The sequence below is a fragment of the Peromyscus californicus genome, unplaced genomic scaffold, assembly GCF_007827085.1.
Source record: "Peromyscus californicus insignis strain IS unplaced genomic scaffold, ASM782708v3 Scaffold_3__1_contigs__length_106647218, whole genome shotgun sequence".
NCBI lineage: Eukaryota > Metazoa > Chordata > Mammalia > Rodentia > Cricetidae > Peromyscus > Peromyscus californicus.
In genome coordinates, this window is record NW_026294551.1 from 100,003,081 (window position 1) to 100,023,085 (window position 20,005).

General features: G+C 46.4%; 1 protein-coding gene across 3 annotated transcripts in view; it reads left to right on the forward strand.

Annotated features, from left to right (window-relative positions):
* Nucleotides 1-20,005, forward strand: part of Abat (4-aminobutyrate aminotransferase) — a 109,204-nt gene that overhangs the window by 44,399 nt on the left and 44,800 nt on the right. For 2 of the 3 annotated variants that reach the window (XM_052759418.1, XM_052759417.1), the window contains exon 2: nucleotides 15,746-15,858. In XM_052759418.1, the coding sequence (XP_052615378.1) occupies nucleotides 15,789-15,858 (70 nt within the window). In that variant the 5' untranslated portion in view covers nucleotides 15,746-15,788. Of the gene's footprint in view, nucleotides 1-10,519; nucleotides 10,597-15,745; nucleotides 15,859-20,005 lie in introns of all 3 variants that reach the window. The other variant, XM_052759419.1, reaches the window with a different exon arrangement.

Below are 20,005 nucleotides of genomic sequence, written 5' to 3' on the forward strand. Positions count from 1 at the left end.
CTGCAAGGCAGGGTGTGGTTCAGGCATAGACCATGCACTTGGTATTCACAAAGCCTTGAGTTCAGGGGCTGGAGAGACAGCACAGTGGTCGAGAGCACATACTGCTCTTGCAGAGAACCCATGTTTGGTTCCCAGCACCCATGCCAAGCAGCTCACAACTGCCTGTGACTCCTGCTCCAGGGGAATCCAATGCCACTCCTGGGTGCACTGTACTCATGTGCACATACCCACATACAGATGCACATATATACACATAATTAAAAATAATAATGATAATAATAATAGACCTATTTCTCCTGCAGTTGTAAATAAAATGTTTTTACATTCAAAAAAGGACAAATACTATAGAATTGTATTACATGAAATATATAGAATATACAAATTCATAGAGACAGAAAGATTAGACGTTATCTAAAGATGGAGAAGAAAGAAATATAGAGCAATGATTTCCTAAGTACAGAATCTCTGTTTTGTGTGATGGAAAAGTCTCACAAATGGACAGTAGTATCAGGACATAATATCATTAATGTAATAAATCAATACAATTAAGGTAATTAATGACTCAAAAATATAATTATTGAATGAATACTGCAAATGTAATCAATAAACACCACAAATGTAATTAATATCATGAGTGTAATTAATGAATATCATTAATATAATTAAATAAATAAATAATTATGATAGACCTTTTTCAAAGCCCTATGTTCAAAACCCAGCACACACACACACACACACACACACACACACACACACACACATAAAACAAATTATATATAAATAATAAAGGAGTATGAGTCTGCTTGTTTAGTGTTCTGTTATGGAAGGCAGTATGGCAAGACTTGGGATGGTTTTCATTACTCCATCCTTGGGTCTCCCCTTTATTACCTCTCTGTACTTAGATACCTAGATGCTAAAAGGATTGATGAGAAAGAAAAAGGAGAAAAGGTAAGAAATCACATTCTTTTATTTTGTTTTCAGACAAGTTCTCACCATGCTACTATGGGTTGGCCTAGAACTAACTATGTAGACAAAGCTGACCTTGAACTCACAGAAATCTACCTGCCTCTGCTTCCCAAGTGCTAGGATTAAAGGTGTGTATCACCACACTTGGCTCATTTTTTTAAAAAAACACTTCATTTACTTTTATTTTATGTGCATTGGTATGAAGGTGTCAGGTCAGCTGCCATGTGGTTACTGGAAATTGAACCTGGGTTCTCTGGAAGAGCAGCCAGTGTGCTTAACCACTGAGCCATCTCTCCAGCCCTGACCTAGCTCATTTTTTAAAAAGATCCATGAGAAATTTTGTTGCCTGGAACTGCTCTAGTACCACAGAGTTGTAAATGTCATTCCAGTTAGACTGGCTAATGATCAGGTGTGATGCCACACCCCTGAAATCCCAGCTCTGGGAGCAGAAGCAAGAGGATTACTGTGAATTTAAGGCCAGCTTGGTATATCTACTGTGCTTCATGCCAGCTAGTGCTACATAGCAAGAAACAGTCTCAGAAAACAAAAACAAATGGACTGTCTTAGTACCTTCAAGTTGCTATAACAAAATGCCATTGACTTGAATGCTTTATAGACAACTGAAAGTTATTCCTCATAGTTTTGGAGGCTGGAGTTCCAAGATTTAGACTGGGGTGCCAATAGATCTGGTGTCTCTAGAGGGCCCACTTTCTGACTCATGGATGACCAACTTTCCTCAGTGTCCTCACATGGAGGGAAGGTTGAAGGATCTCTCTGAGGCATCTTGATGAGGGCACTGATCTCATTTATGTGGCAGATCCACCCTCCTGACCTAATACACTCCCAAAGCCTCCATCTCCAAATAGGATCACCCCAGGTGTGATGATATTTTGTTTGTGATCTAACAAATAAGGCTTGCCCAAAGATCAGGGTATGGAGCTAAGCCACTAGTTAGCCGTAGAGGCCAGGAAGTGGTGGCACACACATTTAATCCCAGCACTGGGTTGGGGGAGGGCAGAGGCAGGTGGATCTCTGTGGGTTCAAGGCCACCCTGAGCTACACAAGATTGATCCAGTCCAAAAGAGAAAGAGAGCCAGGCAGTGGTAGTACACATCTTTGATTCCAGCACTTGGGATTTCATGCCTTTAATCCCAGCACTAGGGAGATGGAGACAGGAAGTGATATGGCTGGGCTGAGAGAGGAATGTAAGGCAAGAGGAGACAGGAAGTCAGTCTCTTTCAGGCTGAGGAGTTCGTGGGGTAAGAGTTGGTAGCTGTGACTTGCTTTTTGTCTCTCTGATCTTTCAGCATTTACCCCTATATCTGACTCCAGGTTTTTATTATCAAGACCAGTTAGAATTCATGCTACGTTCCAGGCATAGCCTGCAGCATGTGGATTTCAAGGGTGGAGGTGGGTGTACCAAAGGGGGTATGGGGCACCCAGACAATCAGACCTCGGATGGGAGAGAGGCCTTCATGGAATTTGGAACTTTGCCTCTCAGAAGGGACAGAGGGGCAAGAAATTGCAGTGTAGGGAAAGAGCCAAACGTGGGTTGAGGTTTCGTTGCTCAGTTGGGATTGAGCCAGGAAGGATAAGTGTGTGACCAGAACACGGGTCTCTAGGAAGCTGTAACATTGATAATAGTGAGGGTCCTTTTTCTGTGAGAATGGATTCATGTTGGTCCGAGTTGTCTGGTGACATTTTTGGGCTAAGTACTGAAGCCACCAAGCTGATGATGTGAGAAGGGTCATAATATTTACATCTAACTCGAGTCCCTTCTACCGTAACCCCACTGTCTGTCGCTGGGGGGGTCTTGTGTGAGAAGCTGGTTGCATCACTACTCTGTGAATGAGGCCCTGCTGACCATCTGCAAAGACCCAGGGCTCTGGCTTTATTGGTTGCTGTGGCAACCCCTGGCCTTTGGGACACTTGGCCATTGTGTGCCATTGTGCCCCATTAAGTCTTCGAAAGCTGCCAGCTGCAAGTGAAGAAAAGAATGTCCCGAGACCCTGCCAGTGCTTTGTCTTAAGCTGAGTGAGATAGGGGAATGAAAAAGCATTCTGAAGCCCCAGGGAGGCTGCGGGGGAGGTGTGCTGCTGCTTTCTAACCATACAAACGGTCCACACAAAGTTTTCCTGCGTAAAGGGCCTGAGCAGTGCAGTGAACACATGCCAGATGCCATCGTCAAGGTTTTTGTCAAGCATTTAGTGTTTATTCAATGACTGCAAGTAGGCATTGCTCCTGAGCCAGACAAATAGCAGTGACATGTGTGTGTGTGTGTGTGTGTGTGTGTGTGTGTGTGTGTGTGTGTGATGTGACAGGGGTTAGCATCTGTTACTCTCCACCTTATTTTATTTTTTGAGACAAGGTTTCTCTGTGTAGCCCTGGCTGTGGTGATATGTTGTGTACCCTAATAAATTTGCCTGAGGATCAGAGGACAGAGCTAGCCACTAGATTAGACAGAGACCCAGGCAGAGGTGGCACACACGCCTTTAATCCCAGGAAGTGATGTCTGGGCAGAGAAAGGTATATAAGGTGTGAGGAAACAGGAACTCACCCTCTTTAGGCTGAGGATTTCATAGAGGTAAGAACTAGTGGCTGGCTGTTCTGCTTCTCTGATCTTTCAGCTTTCACCTTGATATCTGGCTCTGGGTTTTTTACTAAAAGACCATCTAAGATTCAAACCATACCTGGCTGTCCTAGAACTCACTGGGTAGGCCAGGCTGGCCTTGAACTCTCAGAAATCCACCTGCCTCTGCCTCCTGAATACTAGGATCAAAGGTGTGCTTACCAGCCTGGCCTCATATCTTTTTTGAGATGGACTCTCTCACAGAATCTGCAGTTCTCAGACAGAGCTAGACTAGCTAGCCAGTGAGTCCCAGGGATCCTTTTGTTTCTACCTCCCAGTGCTGGGATTACAGGTGTGCTCAAAAGTGTGCGCCTTGTAATGTGTGTACTGCGGCTTAGTCAGGTCCTCAGTTTATGTGCAAGCACTTTACAGACTGGCCCATCTCCCCAGCCTCAGAGGTGGCATCCCTCTGAAGGTTGCAAACAGTTGGGAGACATGGGTAATCAATGGGAAAGAATCTGTTTTTAAATATATATATATATATATACATACATACATATATATGTATATATATATATATATATATTATATTACATTCATTGGTGTTTTGCCCACATGTGTGTTATGTGAAACCCTGAAACTGTAGTTCAGACAGATATGAGTTGCCATGTGGGTGCTAGGAATTGAACCTGGGTCCTTTGGAAGGGTGGCCAGTGCTCTTAACGGCTGAGCCATCTCTCCAGCCCCAAGAATCTGGTTTTCTACACCATAGCACACACCTCGTCTGCAGGTGACCACCACAGCATTTGCTCTCTTCCATCCCTGTGTTTGATCTTCAGGGTCAGCGACCCTGTGTCCAGGACCTGTGGTCCTGTCTACCCTCCGGTAGTTAGCAGAAGTTGTACACTCGTGTCCAGAGCTCTTTCCTGCCCAGGTGGCACAAGTGATACACAGGTGTATTAGTGTGAGCGGGACCTTGACACAACCTGGTACAACCAGGGCCGCCAGTCTCTGGCCTGGCATCTCTGGGAACTTATAAGCCCATTCAACTTCTGAGTCTGTCAGCCAAGGCAGATCCTACTGACAAATTAAGTTAGATATAAAATACACCAAAGGTAGCCGGGCGGTGGTGGCGCACGCCTTTAATCCCAGCACTCGGGAGGCAGAGCCAGGCGGATCTCTGTGAGTTCGAGGCCAGCCTGGGCTACCAAGTGAGTTCCAGGAAAGGCGCAAAGCTACACAGAGAAACCCTGTCTCGAAAAACCAAAAAAAAAAAAAAAAAAAAAAAAAAAAAAAAATACACCAAAGGCTGAGGATATGGTTTGCCTAGTGTCCCTGGAGCCTTGGGCTGGAGATCCAGCACAAAACCAGGCATGGTGGTGGTGCCTGCAAGCCCAGCACTCAGGGGGTGGGGAGGGTGGCTTCAGGAGGATCAGAAGTTCAAGGTTGACTTTGGCTACATAGCACCCAAAAGCGGGGCGGGGTGGATGTCATCTGTAAGTAATAAATGTGAGTGAATGCCCTTGCCCCTGCCACTCTCCCTGCGGAGTAACTGCCCTCCCCGGGAGGGTGTTTGTTTGGGTGCTGTTTGGTTTCCTGTGATGCAGGCATTGTGCTTACCCGGCCAGCACTGCACCACCGCCAAGCAGGCAAACCTGGAAGAGGTGGTTCTGGTTTTCTTCCTGCCATTTTCCCTGAATTCTTCTCACCTTGTGGATCACGACATTGAACTCTCCTCTTCAGCCATCTTGCTCCAGCCCACTGTCCCATTGCACCGGGCAGATAAGAGGAAGCACAGGAGCTAATCAGCATTTTAATTAAAGCTAGTGGGATGGGAGAGGTGGGCAGGACTGAGGCATTAGCTATCTGGATAGACCAGAATTTTCAACTTGGCTTGGTGGAGGTAGACCAGAATTACTGCGGAGCCACCACTCGGCTGAAGCAAAAGTTCTCTTGGCTTGCCATGCAGTCTGATAATCACCATGCTGTTCAATTGATTTTAAATTTCTCTTTGGTTTCTGATCACTCCAAAGGAAAAGGCACCACTCAGTATTAGCCTACTTTTTTTTCCCTCCGGGAGACAGGGTTTCTCTGTGTAGCCCTGGCTGTCCTGGAACTCACTCTGCAGACCAGGCTGGCCTTGAACTCAGCTCCACCTGCCTCTGCCTCCCGAGTGCTGGGACTAAAGGTGTGTACCACCACTGCCTAGCAACTCACCTTTAAAACTGTCTGTTCTCAGCTAGTTTCCCAGTCTATTGTTTTGCTTAGTTGATTGGTTGGAGAAGGGGTGTGTGTGTTTTGTTTTGTGACAAGGTCTCGTATAAAGCAGGCTGTCCTAGAACTCAACATATATCTAAGAACGACCTTGAACTTCTTCCCCCTACATCCACTCTTGTATAATATTAGAGGGACCAGTCTTAATAGTATACATCCCAGGGGCTCAGGAGAGATAACTACTAACGGCGAGGACTATTTTCAGGTAACAGAATCTCAGCACACCGAGCTCTATAGTCCACTTGCTTTAATTCCTCTGGCATAACATCCTATATACCCAGCTTCAGTTCTGTTCTCATGTCTAGCTCCTTTCTTGCCTGATTTCTCTCTATATTTATCTACTGTCCCCTCTAGGTTCTATCTTAATTCCTTCATCTAGTTCTGTCCCTTCTAGGTTCTCATCTATCTAGTTCCTTCCCATATCAGCTCCTCTCCCATCTCCTTCTCTCTCATCTGGCTCTTCCTCATCTTGTTCTTCCCCATCTGGCTCTTCCTCATCTTCCATCTCGTTCCTCTAGTATTCTCTTCTAGCCCTTCAATCTAGTTCTTCCCCATCTCAGTTTGTTCCTCTCAAGTTCTTACCCATCTAGTTCTTCCATTCTCTTTTCTCTTTTTGTCCTGTGCCCTGGAAGTCCCGGTATATAAAGGGAGGGTCCGAGCTAAATTGTGTAAAGCTATTTACTTAATGTCCACCTCACCTAGGCGGTGTCTCTTTGTGGAATTTACCTTAAATCAGGAGACTTGCCTGTGGGCTGCTGTCATTGTTAGTCCTAGGAAGTTGGGCACTCCCCTGGTGGTTTCTCCTTGTGGAATTTACCTTAAGTCAGGAGACTCACCTGTGGGTTATTATCACTGTTAGTCCTCAGAAATTGGGCGACCACCTGGGTAGTGTCTCCTTTAGTCCTTGAAAGTGGCTAGGGGAGATATCTGATTTCAGAGAAAGCCTTTCCTGAGGCTGTTCTCCAAATACCTGGAATGTGTATGTCCAGAGAGTGATCAGTCCACACTGTTAGCCCTTCTTAGGGAAAAGTCAATTGGGAAAACTATGAAGGCACACATGATTTTCATAACAGAAGACAGCTGATATATAACAAGCCAAGTAACACCAAAAACTCCTTGGGATTTGGCTTCCTCTGGAGGAATTCCCTGATCCCTCCAGGTAGTGACTTTGCCATAACCAGCTGAGTTCTTATGATATATTCCTGTGGCCCACAGCAATCCACCTCAGAGTGCCGGGATAGCCTACCACCATGCCTGTGCTGGGCATAGAACCCAGGGCTTCGTGCATGCTGAGCAAGCTCTCTACTCACTGAGCCACCTCGACAGCCCTGGATTTCCTGTTCTTGAAGTTTCACTTCAATGGAGTCATCTAACATGTGGCTTTTTCTGTGACATAGCCCGTGTCTGCCCTTTGTTCACTTCTGTGGTTATCTGTTCATCCGTTGATGGATGCATGGATTATGCCAGCCCCCAGGCTATTGTGAACAGTGGTGCAGTGAGCATATGGAATGGTGTGTTTAAGTCCCATTTTCCATTTTCTTGTTGCATTAGCTATCAGGGACTATGGGGGTCCAGCCCCTGGATAGTCCCCTCCCAGGGTCCAGGAAGAATCTACAACCAGCTGATAACTAATCTTTGATGAGAAGAAATGAATCTATGTACACGAAACTCCTTAGTTCATACATTTTATTATTCTGTGATAGTTCTCTTTCTACACAGCTTCTGTTCTGCTCTCATGTCTAGCCCCTTTCTTGCCTGATTTCTCTCTATATTTATCTACTGCTTCCTCTAAGTTCTATCTTAATTCTCTCGTCTTAACTCTGCCTCATCTAGGTCCTTTTCATCTTGTTCTTACCCAGCTAGTACTTCCCCATCTGACTCTTCCTCATCTTCCATCTCATTCCTCTGGTGCTCTCTTCTAGCCCTACAACCTAGTTCTTCCCCATCTCAATTTGTTCCTCTCAAGTTCTTACCCGTCTAGTTCTTCCACTCTCTTTTTTTCTCTTCTCCGTCCCCTGTGCCCTGGAAGTCCTGGTTTATAAAGCCAAGCTTCCAGGGTCAAATGGAGGGATGATAAGAATCACATAGGGAAGCAATAACCGTTAATTATCATTTGCAACCCCAAAGGAAGTGACCAATGGGGAAATGAATTAACTAAAGGCTAAATTCGGGTAATATCTAAGAAGAGGGATCTTATGTGCTCAACTATAGTCTTAAATGTGTTTAGTAGAAAATGTTAACAATCTATAAGTTGCTAGGTCAATGGGAGAAAATAAAACTGTCTTCCTTTTTCCTGTGGCTCCTATCTGTCCAAGCTATCTGCCGTTTTTCTGCAGGGTGGGGGAAAGTGTGCTCAGTCACTAGGCAACCTGTGTACAGCTAGATGCCTCTGGTGATAGTTAAAGGGAGATCTGGAACCAGAGGTAAGGTTTGGGAAGGGAGGAAGTAAAGCTTAATTGGCACATCCTCCAGGCCTTCTCAAACAGTCTGGATGCTTAAGTCTGTTCTTAGAGAGTACAGAGGTATCTCTGATAAAGTATTCTCCTCCATCTGGGAATGGACCTGGCCGGATGCTGCTAATGATAATTACAAGGAGGCTTGAAATGGGGTTCTGGCTGAGAATAGCTGTCAGCGCAGAAGATTATCTAAATATTCCTAGAAGTGGTTAGGTAAGGAGTTAGCGGTCTATAAAGTTAGTAAGGCTGTAAGAAAGGAGGGTCCGACCTGAATTGTGTAAAGCTATTACTTAACGTCCACCTGACCTAGGTGGTGTCTCCTTATGGAATTTACCTTAAATCAGGAGACTTGCATATGGACTGTTATTACTGCTAGTCCTTGAAAGTGGCCAAGGGAGATATCTGATTCCAGAGAAAGCCTTTCCTGAGGCTGTTCTCCAAATGCCTGGAATGTGTATGTCCAGAGAGTGATCAGTCCACACTGTTAGCCCTTCTTGGGGAGAAGTCAATTGGGAAAACTATGAAGGCACACATGACTTTCATAACAGAATACAGCTGATATATAACAAGCCAAATAACACCAAAAACTCCTTGGGATTTGGCTTCCTCTGGAGGAATTCCCTGATCCCTCCAGGTAGTGACTTTGCCATAACCAGCTGAGTTCTTAAAATATATTCCTGCGGCCTGCAGCAATTAGCATCTGAGTGGAATCTGCTGTATGGCAATTCTGTTTAACTTTTTTGGTTTTTCGAGACAGGGCTTCTCTGTGTAGCCCTGGCTGTCCTGGAACTCTCTCTGTAAACCAGGCTGGCCTCAAACTCAGAGATCCTTCTGCCTCTGCCTCCAGAGTGCTGAGATAAAAGGCATGCACCACCACCTCGCTCCCTTTAGCTTTTTGAGGAACTCACAGATTTTGTTATTTTTAATTAGTCTCCCTCTATAGCTCAAGCTGAACTTGGTCTCCGAGTGCTAGGATTACAGGACTGTACCACTACACCCTGTTTAGGAACCTGTAATTCTGGGCCTATAAAATGGCTTAGCCAGTAAAGGCACTAGCTACAAAAGCTGAGAATCTAAACTCGGTTGCTAGACCCATATGGTGGAAGGAGAGAACTGACTTCTAGAATTTGTCCCCTGACCCTACATTTCTACATGTACATCACACACACACACACACACACACACACACACACACACGTAACTGTTAAAAAGAAGCCATAATTATTTTATTCACTTGTTTATTGAGATGGGGTCTTGCTATATATAGTAGCCCTCGCTGGCCCCAAACTCCATATCCTGTCACAGTGTATTAGTTAGTTTTCTATTGCTGTGATAAAACACCATGACCAAGGCATCTCACAGAAGGAAGGGTTTGTTTGAGCCTACGATTCCAGAGGGGTAAGAGTCCATCGAGTCCATCACCCTCAAGGTGGGGAGGCACGGGAGCAGCAGGCATGATGGCTGGAGGAGCAAGCTGGGAGCACATGTCTTGAACCATAAGGATGAAGCAGAGTGACTGGAAATGGTGTGTGTTGTTTTTAATCTAAATCTCAGTCTTACAATTCACCAATAAAGACTCGGGAATCAGATACTGGGGTGAAAACCTGCTAGCTCAGAGAGGCCAAGGAGCAACCAGCTGACCTTCCTCCTTAGCTGGTGTCTCAAAAGAAGAGCTTCTCTTCCATGGTTCTAAACCAAAAATGCCGCCAGACTTGAGGTCCCTCCCGACTACTTCCTCTACATTTCTCTAACCATCTTCCTAACTCCCTCTTGCTCTCAATGGCTGCTTCCAGTCAACTAGTTGCTGGCTCTACCTCTTGCCCCAAGGTTGATTTTATTTAATTAACACAATCTCAGGATTCACAGTGTGATCAAATATCCCATAACAAGTCTGGGCCTTAAATTTTCAAAGCCCGCCACTAGTGACGTACTTTTCCCAATAAGTCCAAACTTCCCCAAACAATGCCACCAACTGGGAACTAAGTATTCAAATACATGAACCTGTTGGGGACATTCTCATTTAAAGCATCACACACGGGCTCTCTCCAGTTCTGGGATTACAGATGTTTGCCATCACATAAGTGCAGAACCCAAATATCCGAACATCCACACCAACTTTAAGACTAAGGATTGTGGAGTTATTCCATGGCCCCTTCTGTCCTCTCCCCCATGTCAGTGTCCCACGAGCACATGTACTCATGGTGACCCTGGTGTCCAATAGATCGGCTAAATGCATGTTCTCTGCTTCTCTCAGGAAACCTGACAGCATGGCTAGGTCGCCTCTTCTGGAGAGGTCTCTCCACAGAAGTCAGAATAGACACTGTGCTTGAGGTGAGCTCCAGCAAATCCCACCCCTCCTGCTCCGATCATGTCCGGCTCTGCCGTTATCAGGGTCCTCCCTTCACTGTCCCCCACATCTGACACCACTGAGCACTGCTCATCTCGGCTCCCCTTCTTCTTTGGCTTTGGAATCTACTTAACTTTGCACCTCAGGGGAGACACACACACACACACACACACACACACACACACACACGCACGCACGCACGCACGCACGCACCTGCCTAGTCCAGAAGGAAGCGCCTCATCTTCCCATAGCACCTTGCACATACTAGCCAGTCAGTCACAATTCTTTGCTGGAGCTGTTTGGTTGCTTGTTTTGTCCTCGAGGCAAGTGCAGGCTTACAGAGCATCACTGGCTGACCTTGGTCTCGCTCTGTAGCCTAGACTGGCCTTGAACTCACAGTCCTCCTGCATCAGCCTCCCAAATGCTGGGAGTACAGGTGCACCCCCGTGCCTAGCTTTCCGTTTTGTGCTCTGTGAAGTTCGCTGTTGACAGTGAACTGGGAATTCTTTTTACAGGCATACCTTGCCAGGTTATTTTAGGAAGTTAATGACAGGTTGAATAAAGCAGCCTAGTACATTGAATTCTCCCACCCTCCTGATCATAGCTCTCTGCCAGAGAATTAGGAACGTGTTTTATCTGATTTCTTCCTCCTATGCCTAAGTGACTCAGTGCCTTGCCTGTAACAGCTACTTAATTAACTCTTGTTGATTGAATTAGCGGGCAAGAAAGTGAATGAACAACATGAATTCTTCTGAAAATGTCTGACAGAGATTGTTTTGTGATAAGCTTAGTTTCAGCTGCAGGGCACTGAAATGTCACATGTCACTAGGATACGTTTTCTAAAATGACTTGTCATGGAAAGTGCATGAGTGTGGCTCTGATTTTGATGGGCTATTCAAACTTTCATGCTCAAGTCCTTCAAGATTCTTGAATTCTCAAAAACATATTTATTCAAATAAAATTTATTCATTTTATTTTGTGTGTGAGTGTGTTTGCTTGCATCTGTGTGTGTGTGCCACATATGTGCTTGGTGCCTGAGGAGGTCAGAAGAGGCCAGCAGATCTCCTGGAACCGGAGTTAACAATGGTTGTGAACCATCATGTGGGTGCTGGGAATTGAACCCAGGTCCTCTGCAAGAGGGTCTTGTTGAGTCATCTCTCCAGCCCTTCGAAAACATATTTAATGGAAGAAGCTTGAATTCTGTGAAGTTTCAGTGCTGTTTGAAACAAATGGCCTTAAGTGAGAGGTGGTGACTGCTTTTTCTACATAGTTACTCTGCTGCTGAATTAGTAGGCTTTCTTGAGTTGGACATATTAGAATCAACTTTTTAAAAACTCATAAATTGTCAAAAGAAGAATATGGTTACTAAGTTAATTTATGGTCACAGTTTTTTTTTTTTGTTTGTTTGTTTGTTTGTTTCTATTTTTCGAGACAGGGTTTCTCTGTGTAGCTTTGGTGACTTTCCTGGAACTCACGCTGTAGCCCAGGCTGCCCTTGAACTCACAGAGATCCGCCTGGCTCTGCCTCCCGAGTGCTGGGATTAAAGGCGTGCTGTGCCGCCGCCGCCACCCAGCTTGTTTATGATTTTTCAAGACAGGGTATCTCCATGTAGTTTTGGTGCCTGTCCTGGATCTCACTATGTAGACCAGGCTGGCCTTGAACTCACAGAGATCTGCCTGGCTTTGCCTCCCAAAGGCGTGCGCCACCACCGCCCGGCTTATGGTCACAGTTTTAAAGCCTGCTGTTTTCTCCCTAATTTTTCTCTTATGAAAAGAAATGAAATGGATTCTCTGAATGACTTCCTTTTGAGACAGGATCTCATCATGCAGCTTCTGGCTGGAACTCACTGTGGAGAGCAGATTCCATCTCACAAAGGTCTGCTCACCCCTTCTTCCTAAGCACTGGGATTAAAGTCATGAGGTGCCATGCCCAACCTTGAACTACGTCTCCGACCCCCACCCCCTTTGAGCCTTCTATCTACTGTGGCTAGGTTAACTTAATTAATTAGTTTATTACAAGTAGAGCAGTGTTTGGGGTCTGGCAGTTCCATGATCATTGTGGTCACCCCTGAGAGTACCCTCCCTCAGATCTGAAGTGGGGGGAGCCTTGTTTGCTAGACAGCTGGCCAGCTATCTGGAGCCAGACAGTGTGCCCTTTGGAGCATTTCAATCCATGCTCACGTGACAGCCTTTCCACCCAGGAAGAGTTAAGGTGTCCAGAACACAGCACAGATGGCTGAGGTAAATCCTCCCAGAGACAAAAGATAAAGTTGCTTCTATTGGGCATGATAAATTTAATTCAATAGTTATATACATTTCGATTGTCTTTGAAAATTATAAATTTATAAACTCAAGTTCCATTTGCTTTTGGGATACTATCTTACAAGGACTCCAATTTACAGTAAGGCTCATTAAGGAAGGGAATGGCTCATAGCCTACTGGCTATGGGTGGATTAGGACTTCTGTTGGTCTTTTCTGTGTCGAACACACAGATTGCAAGCCCAGCGCCACTTTGAGATCTTTGGCAGCAGTTAACTCTGCAGCTCACACACGATTGAGCCTGTGTGATAATGAGTATTCAGAGATGGGTAATGCCTAGGGGGCGCTCACCAACCTAAGACAGAGCACCTGTGTGGCCTGGGCAGGCATCTCCATAACGGGTAAGGTGACCTGCTGATGTCCCATGCAACCTAAGTCAGAAGCTCATTTATTAGTAAAAGGGGGACCTGTAGGGCCCTGGCCCTCATTTTGGATGACTGTTGCCTTGCTTGCTGACCTTGACCTTGATATCCTCCCTATGCTAATTCCCTGCCGGGTTCCATCCTCCTGAATGCTTAAGGGAAGTTCCTTGTCTATGCATTCTGCACAATGGATGTTAACAGCTTAGATGCAAGATTGTAAAACATCGGGCCGGGCGGTGGTGGCGCACGCCTTTAATCCCAGCACTCGGGAGGCAGAGGCAGGCGGATCTCTGTGAGTTCGAGGCCAGCCTGGACTACCAAGTGAGTTCCAGGAAAGGCGCAAAGCTACACAGAGAAACCCTGTCTCGAAAAACCAAAAAAAAAAAAAAAAAAAAAGATTGTAAAACATCTGTAGCGAACTTCTACCCTCCAGGGTTCTCCCATTGTGCTGTAAGCCTGTATTTAAGACCTCCTCCCTCCTTCAATAAATGGCATTCTGCATTAAAAAAAAAAAAAAAGATAAAGTTGCACAGAATCTACTACTGTCCAGGGTCCATCATTCTGTCCATGACAACAGAAACTGCTCCAGCTAGTACCGGCAGGTTAAAACAAAGGTGGCCAGGCTGTGAAGTAATTTCTACACTTGCTTACAAAGGCATTGTTCAGGTAGGAACTCCTAATTCTTTTTTTTTTTTTGATGAAAATATTAATTTCCTGTTTTAATTATTCAGTAAAAATTAATGAAAATATAAGAGGAATCTCTGAGGTGGGTGGGGCCAACAGTCAACGTAGGGGACAGGAAGGAGGAGAATGCTGGGTCCAGGCCTCCCTTAGTCCAGTCAGTGTGGCGTGTGGGAACTCCTAATTCTTATTTCTCATGTTTCCTTTTGATTCAAGGGACATCCGTGAGGGAAACACCACTGGCCCTCTTCATTTATGGGAGAAGAAACTTGGATTTGCCCTAACAGTGTTAGCTGTAGACGAATTTCTAAATGGTCTTATTAAATAAAAAACACGGAGCCAAATATAGGAGGGAAAGCCTTAGATCAGGGAAATAGTGAGATCCACCAGCCAACAGACCTCACCAGCTCTGCAGCTTCCAAATGCCACGACTTCCTGGCTACCCAGGCTTTTATTGCCTTGCTGTTCTGCCCTCTCATTGGCTATCTTAGGCCACCTACCTCACTTCCTCTTCCTAGCAGCTCTGTCACTTTCTGTTTGTCTGTACAGACCTCCAGGTCTCTATGATTAGTACTGGGATTAAAGGTGTGTGTCACCGCGCTTGGCTCTGTTCCCTAGTGTGGCCTTGAACACCCTGCCTGCTAAGTGATAGGATTAAGGGAGTGTGCTACCACTGCCTGACTTTTGTGTTTTCTTAAAATGGCTTGCTATTTCCTCTGATCTCTAGGCAAACTTCATTTATTAACATACAAATAAAATATCACCTCATTTCAGCACAAATAAAATATCACCATAGTTAGGTGGTGCTCTAACTGTCCACAGCCAAGATGAGCCTCAGGCATGAGACCCTAGATAGGATGACAGTGCCAATAACCCAGGACTGCCTTGGTTTCAAAATGGAAAGTTTCATGTGCTAGGAATCTCTCCATTCCAAGCACGCTGGGACAGTTTGTCATTCTAAGACAGTGTGTCCTATGAAATGGGCACCAGTTGTCCCCCCACACACACTGGATACCCAGGCTCCCTGGACAGCTCATATAGGAACAGGTTTGAGAGTTCTGAGCATCCAGCACTGAGTCATCAGCGATGTCTGCTCTGAAGATTCCTGTCTGAATTTCCTCCCCCAGAGCACACGCTTGTCCTCACTTAAGGGGGCTCTTAATCCAACTCTGAGTTGTTAGGGGTGTGTGTGTGTGTGTGTGTGTGTGTGTGTGTGTGTGTGTGTGTGTGTACGTGCAGGTATATACATGGCAAGGGTGTGTGGAAACCAGAGGTCAACCTTGGATGTCTTCTTCAGTCACTTTCCACATTGTGTTTTGAGACGGGTCCCTCTTTCTCCTGGAGCTCACTGATTTGGTTAGACTGGCTAACCAGCCAGCCCTAGGGAATCCACCTGTCTCCACTTCCCTAGCACTGGGGTTGTAAGCACGTGCCACCACACTCAGCTCTTTCTCATGGGTTCTAGGGATCAAACTCAGACCCTTATGCTTGCATAGCAAGCACTTTACTAGGACCATTTCTCTAGGCCTCCCTTTTTCCAGCTAGAGAGTGGGCATGCTCATCCTGTCAGCAGTGTGAAAGATGGAAGGAAAAAGTATGGAAATTAAAGTGTATATTCAGCACAAAATGTGCTTGATTGAAGAGTATTTGGCATACAGCGAAGGGATTTGTATCCTAAGAGTCTTCGCTCAAAGTGGGCAACGGTGAGTTTAGATGCCTGTTGCGGTGCTGGGTCCCCGTGGGCCTAAGTCTGTGTTTTTGGTCTCTTTCAGGACAGCCCAGAGTGAAAGGATCCTCTTCCTGAAGGAGGGGGTCATGGCCTTCTTGTTGCTCGCCCGGCGGGTGGCCTGCAGCTCCCAGAAGAACCTCTGCCACTTCACACGTGGTAAGCCCCCAAGGTCTTGGCATGGCCTACTCCCCAAGAGACACAGTGAAGACTAGGGGTCTCTAGTCAGAGTCCTTGAGGATAGAAGGATCTGGCTGCTTCTGGAGCTTTCCTACCGTTCTTCAGTGAAGAACCATTACTGCCATTGTGGACAACACACCTGTCCCCAGATGGACAGTTCTCAAGTAGGAGTTGATGCGGCTGAGCGCCACTCTGCTCAGGGGTGGTGGCCTCTAAGGCAGAAGGACCCAGAAAGGAAGACACAGGGCTGGGGTTGGTGCCAAGGAGTAAAGAAAGCCACAAAAATGAGGCCGGGGGTGTGTCGCTCAGTGGCAGCGTGCTTTCCTGGCACACGAAACTGAGTGTTTACTCCCCAGCTCTGTATAAACGGGCATTTGGACTGAGGAGATGGTTCATTAGATAACAGATTTACTGTGAGTGAGAACTGGAATTCAGATCTTCTCACAAAAGCTGAAGGGTGTGGCAGCCTGCTTATAATTCCAGCCTTTAGGAGTTGGAGACGGGAAGTCCCAGGGCAGGACGTCGAGTTAGACCAGTCTGATCAGGCCAGGGTTCATCAGGATGCCTCAGGAGAACAACTGAAGAAGACACCTGACATCAGCTTCTAGTGCCCCAACACACAACATTCACACACACACAAATACTCCAAAGGGTGATGTGGGAACCACTCATAATCCCAGAACTCAGGAGTTCAGGTCAGGAGGATCAGGAATTCCAGGTCATCTTCAGCTATATAGAAAGTCCAAAGCTAGCCTGGGGACATGAGACATGTTTTTTTAAAAAAAGCTGAAGTCACAGGTATGCTGCCAATGGCCATAATAATTCCAGCATCCAGAAGGTTAAGTTGGGTGGGTCAGGAGTTCAAGTACAGGCTTGGCTAAGAAGGAAAGAAGGAAGAGGGTGGGGAAGAAAGAAGGGAAGTGAAAAGGAGAAGTGATGGGAACAGATGCCGGGAGGGGACAGACCCCAGCTGATAGCTGTCTGACTTGAGTGTTTGGGCACCGAACTCCAGCTGTGAACTCTGACCGCTCCATCTAATCATGCGCAGCATGGGACTGTCTCGGAAGTGCTGACCTGCAGTGAGTCCGGAGTCTGCCACCAAGTCATTAATTGTGCTTATTTATTTTTGAAACAAGGTCTCTTTAGCCTATTAGCTCCATAATCCCAGCACCCAGGATGCTGGGGCAGAAGGATCACGAGTTTAAGGCCAGTCTGGGGCCCGTCATAGGGAGTTCTAGGCCAACACGGTGAGATCTTGTCTCAAAAACAAACAAAAGACGGCTGAGGCAACGGCTCAGTCTTTTTAACCTGGGTTGCAGGAATCGAACTCACGTAGTCAGGCTTGAGTGACAAGTGCTTTTACCAGCTGAGCCTACTCTCTAGTCTTGATAAAAAGGGCTTGCCACACAAGCATGGGAATCAGCAGCCACAGAAAATCTGGGTGTGTGTGGTGGTACACACCTGTAATTCCAGCATGGAAAAAGGAGGCAAGAGGGGCCCTAGGGTTTCTGGCTCGCTAATCTAGCTAGATCATTGAGTTCCAGGTTACTGAGAGACGCTGCTGTGAAAAAGGAGATTGGAGAGAGGGAAGAGTCATCACCCTACTTCAACACAGGCGCCTTACACATCCACATCCACACACACACACACACACACACATCACATACACATGCACACATCCCATACACATACACACATCCCATATACATGCACACACACACACACACACACACACACACACACACACACATCCCATACACATGCACATACACAAACACATACACACATCCCATATACATGCACACACACACATCCCATACACATGCACACACACAAACACATATACACATCCCATATACATGCACACACACACATCCCATACACATGCACACACACAAACACATACACACATCCCATATACACACACACATACACACACACACACACACACACACACACACACACACACACACCAAATGAGTGAATGAATGAGAGGAAGGGCAGGGCAGGGCTCTAGCTGGATTTTACCTTGACATTGTTTAGGTTCACATACGAAACAATTGTTTTCTGGGAACGATAGTTTCATTTATTAAGACCAGAGAGTTGGCTCAGCTGGTAAAAGCATTTGCTACTTGTGCTGGCTAGTTTTTATGTCAACTTGACACAAGCTAGAGTTGTCTGAGAGGAGGGAACCCCAACTGAGAAAATGTCTCCGTAAGATCTGACTGTAAGTAAGATCTTAATTAGTGATTGATGGGAGAGGGCCCAGCCCATTGTGGTTGGCTCTATCCCTGGGCTGGTGGTCCTGGGTTCTATAAGAAAGCAGGCTGAGCAAACCATGATGATCTAGCCAGTCTGCAGCACCCCTCCATGGCCTCTGCATCAGCTCCTGCCTCCGTTCCTTCCCTTCTTGAGTTTCTGACTTCCTTCAGTGATGAACTATGATATGGAAGTGTGACTCAAGTAAACCCTTTCCTTCCCAACTTGCTTTTGGTCATAGTGTTTCATCACAGCAATAGAAACCCTAATTAGGACATCACTCAAGCCTGACAACCTGAGTTCAAAACCCAGGTTGACAGCCAGATTTGGGGAGAGGAGCGTTTAGCTACAATGCCAGCACTCCTGTGACAGAAGCAAGAGAGCTGGCCAGAAACGTGAGGGTCAGCTAGCCTGGGGTCTGCAGGGCAGCAGACGTGAGGGCCAGCTAGCCTGGGGTCTGCAGGGCAGCAGACGTGAGGGCCAGCTAACCTGGGGTCTTCGGCACAGCAGACATGAGGGCCAGCTAGCCTGGGGTCTGCGGCACAGCAGACGTGAGGGCCAGCTAGCCTGGGGTCTGCAGCATAGCAGCAGATGTGAGGGCCAGCTAGCCTGGGGTCTGCAGGGCAGCAGCAGAAATAACAAGAGACCCTGCCTCAACAGGGGGTGGGTAGTAGGGGGGGGACAAGAAAGGAAAGGACTCCTAAAAGTTGCCCTCTGCCTTCCACACAATCCCTGAGGCACATGGTGCATGAGTGTGCATGCATACACACTCTAAACTAACTAATAGTTATTTTTAAAGATCAAGAGGACATTAAGGGTGGGGTGGTGGGTGGTGCATGCCTATAATCCCAGCACTTGGGAGGCAGAGGCAGGTGGATCTCTGAGCTCAAGGCCAGCCTGGTCTATAGAGCTATTTCCAGGACATCCAGGGCTACACAGAAAAACCCTGTCTCAAAAAGAAAAAGAAAAAAAAAAAAAAGGCTGTTAAGGACTTTTGGCGACTGTTCTCCGGGGTGTAAAGAATTGACCTTGAACCATGCCCTAATACCATGAACACCTTGTCACCACAGTGGGCCAGGTCCGTGAACCTCTTTTACTGCGTCCAGTCTTGTGTGCCCACGACATACTCCTACTTTCTACAGACCTTTTTCTTCTCTGTGATTCTGATAAGAATTCGAATCTGGGAGAAGTGTTGTTTTGCTGAGGCACCAGATGAGGCGGCAGGGTATCCTCAGGGTCTGAGGAGTCGGAAGCATGCCCTGGGTTCCTTCCCTCCCCGGCCGGCTCCAGAATTAGTCACCATGTCCATTTGTTTGTTTTGTTTTTAATGTGGATGCTAGGGATGGAGCTCAGGTCCTCACGCTTGTGTGGCAAGGACGTAACCATCTGAGCCATCTCCCCCGCCCTATTACTGTTAATATTGATTGCCAACTTGACAGGGCCTAGAATCACAGAGACCGGTGGTTCTCAACCTTCCTAATGCGGCGACCCTTTAATACCGTTCCTAATGTTGTGGTGACCCCCAACCATAAAATTATTTCATTGCTTCTTCATAACTGTAATTTTGCTACTGTTATGAATCGAAATGTAAATATCTAATATGCAGGATATTTGATATATGACCCCCAAAAGGGTTACACCCACAGGTTGAGAACAACTGACGCCAGGCAGCGGTGGCACACACCTTTAATCCCAGCACTTGGGAGGCAGAGGCAGGCGGATCTCTGTGAGTTTGAAGCCAACCTGGTCTACAGAGTGAGATCCAGGACAGGCTCCAAAGCTACAGAGAAATCCTGTCTCAAAAACTCAAAAAAGAGAGAAAGAGAGAGAGAGAGAGAGAGAGAGAGAGAGAGAGAGAGAGAGAGAG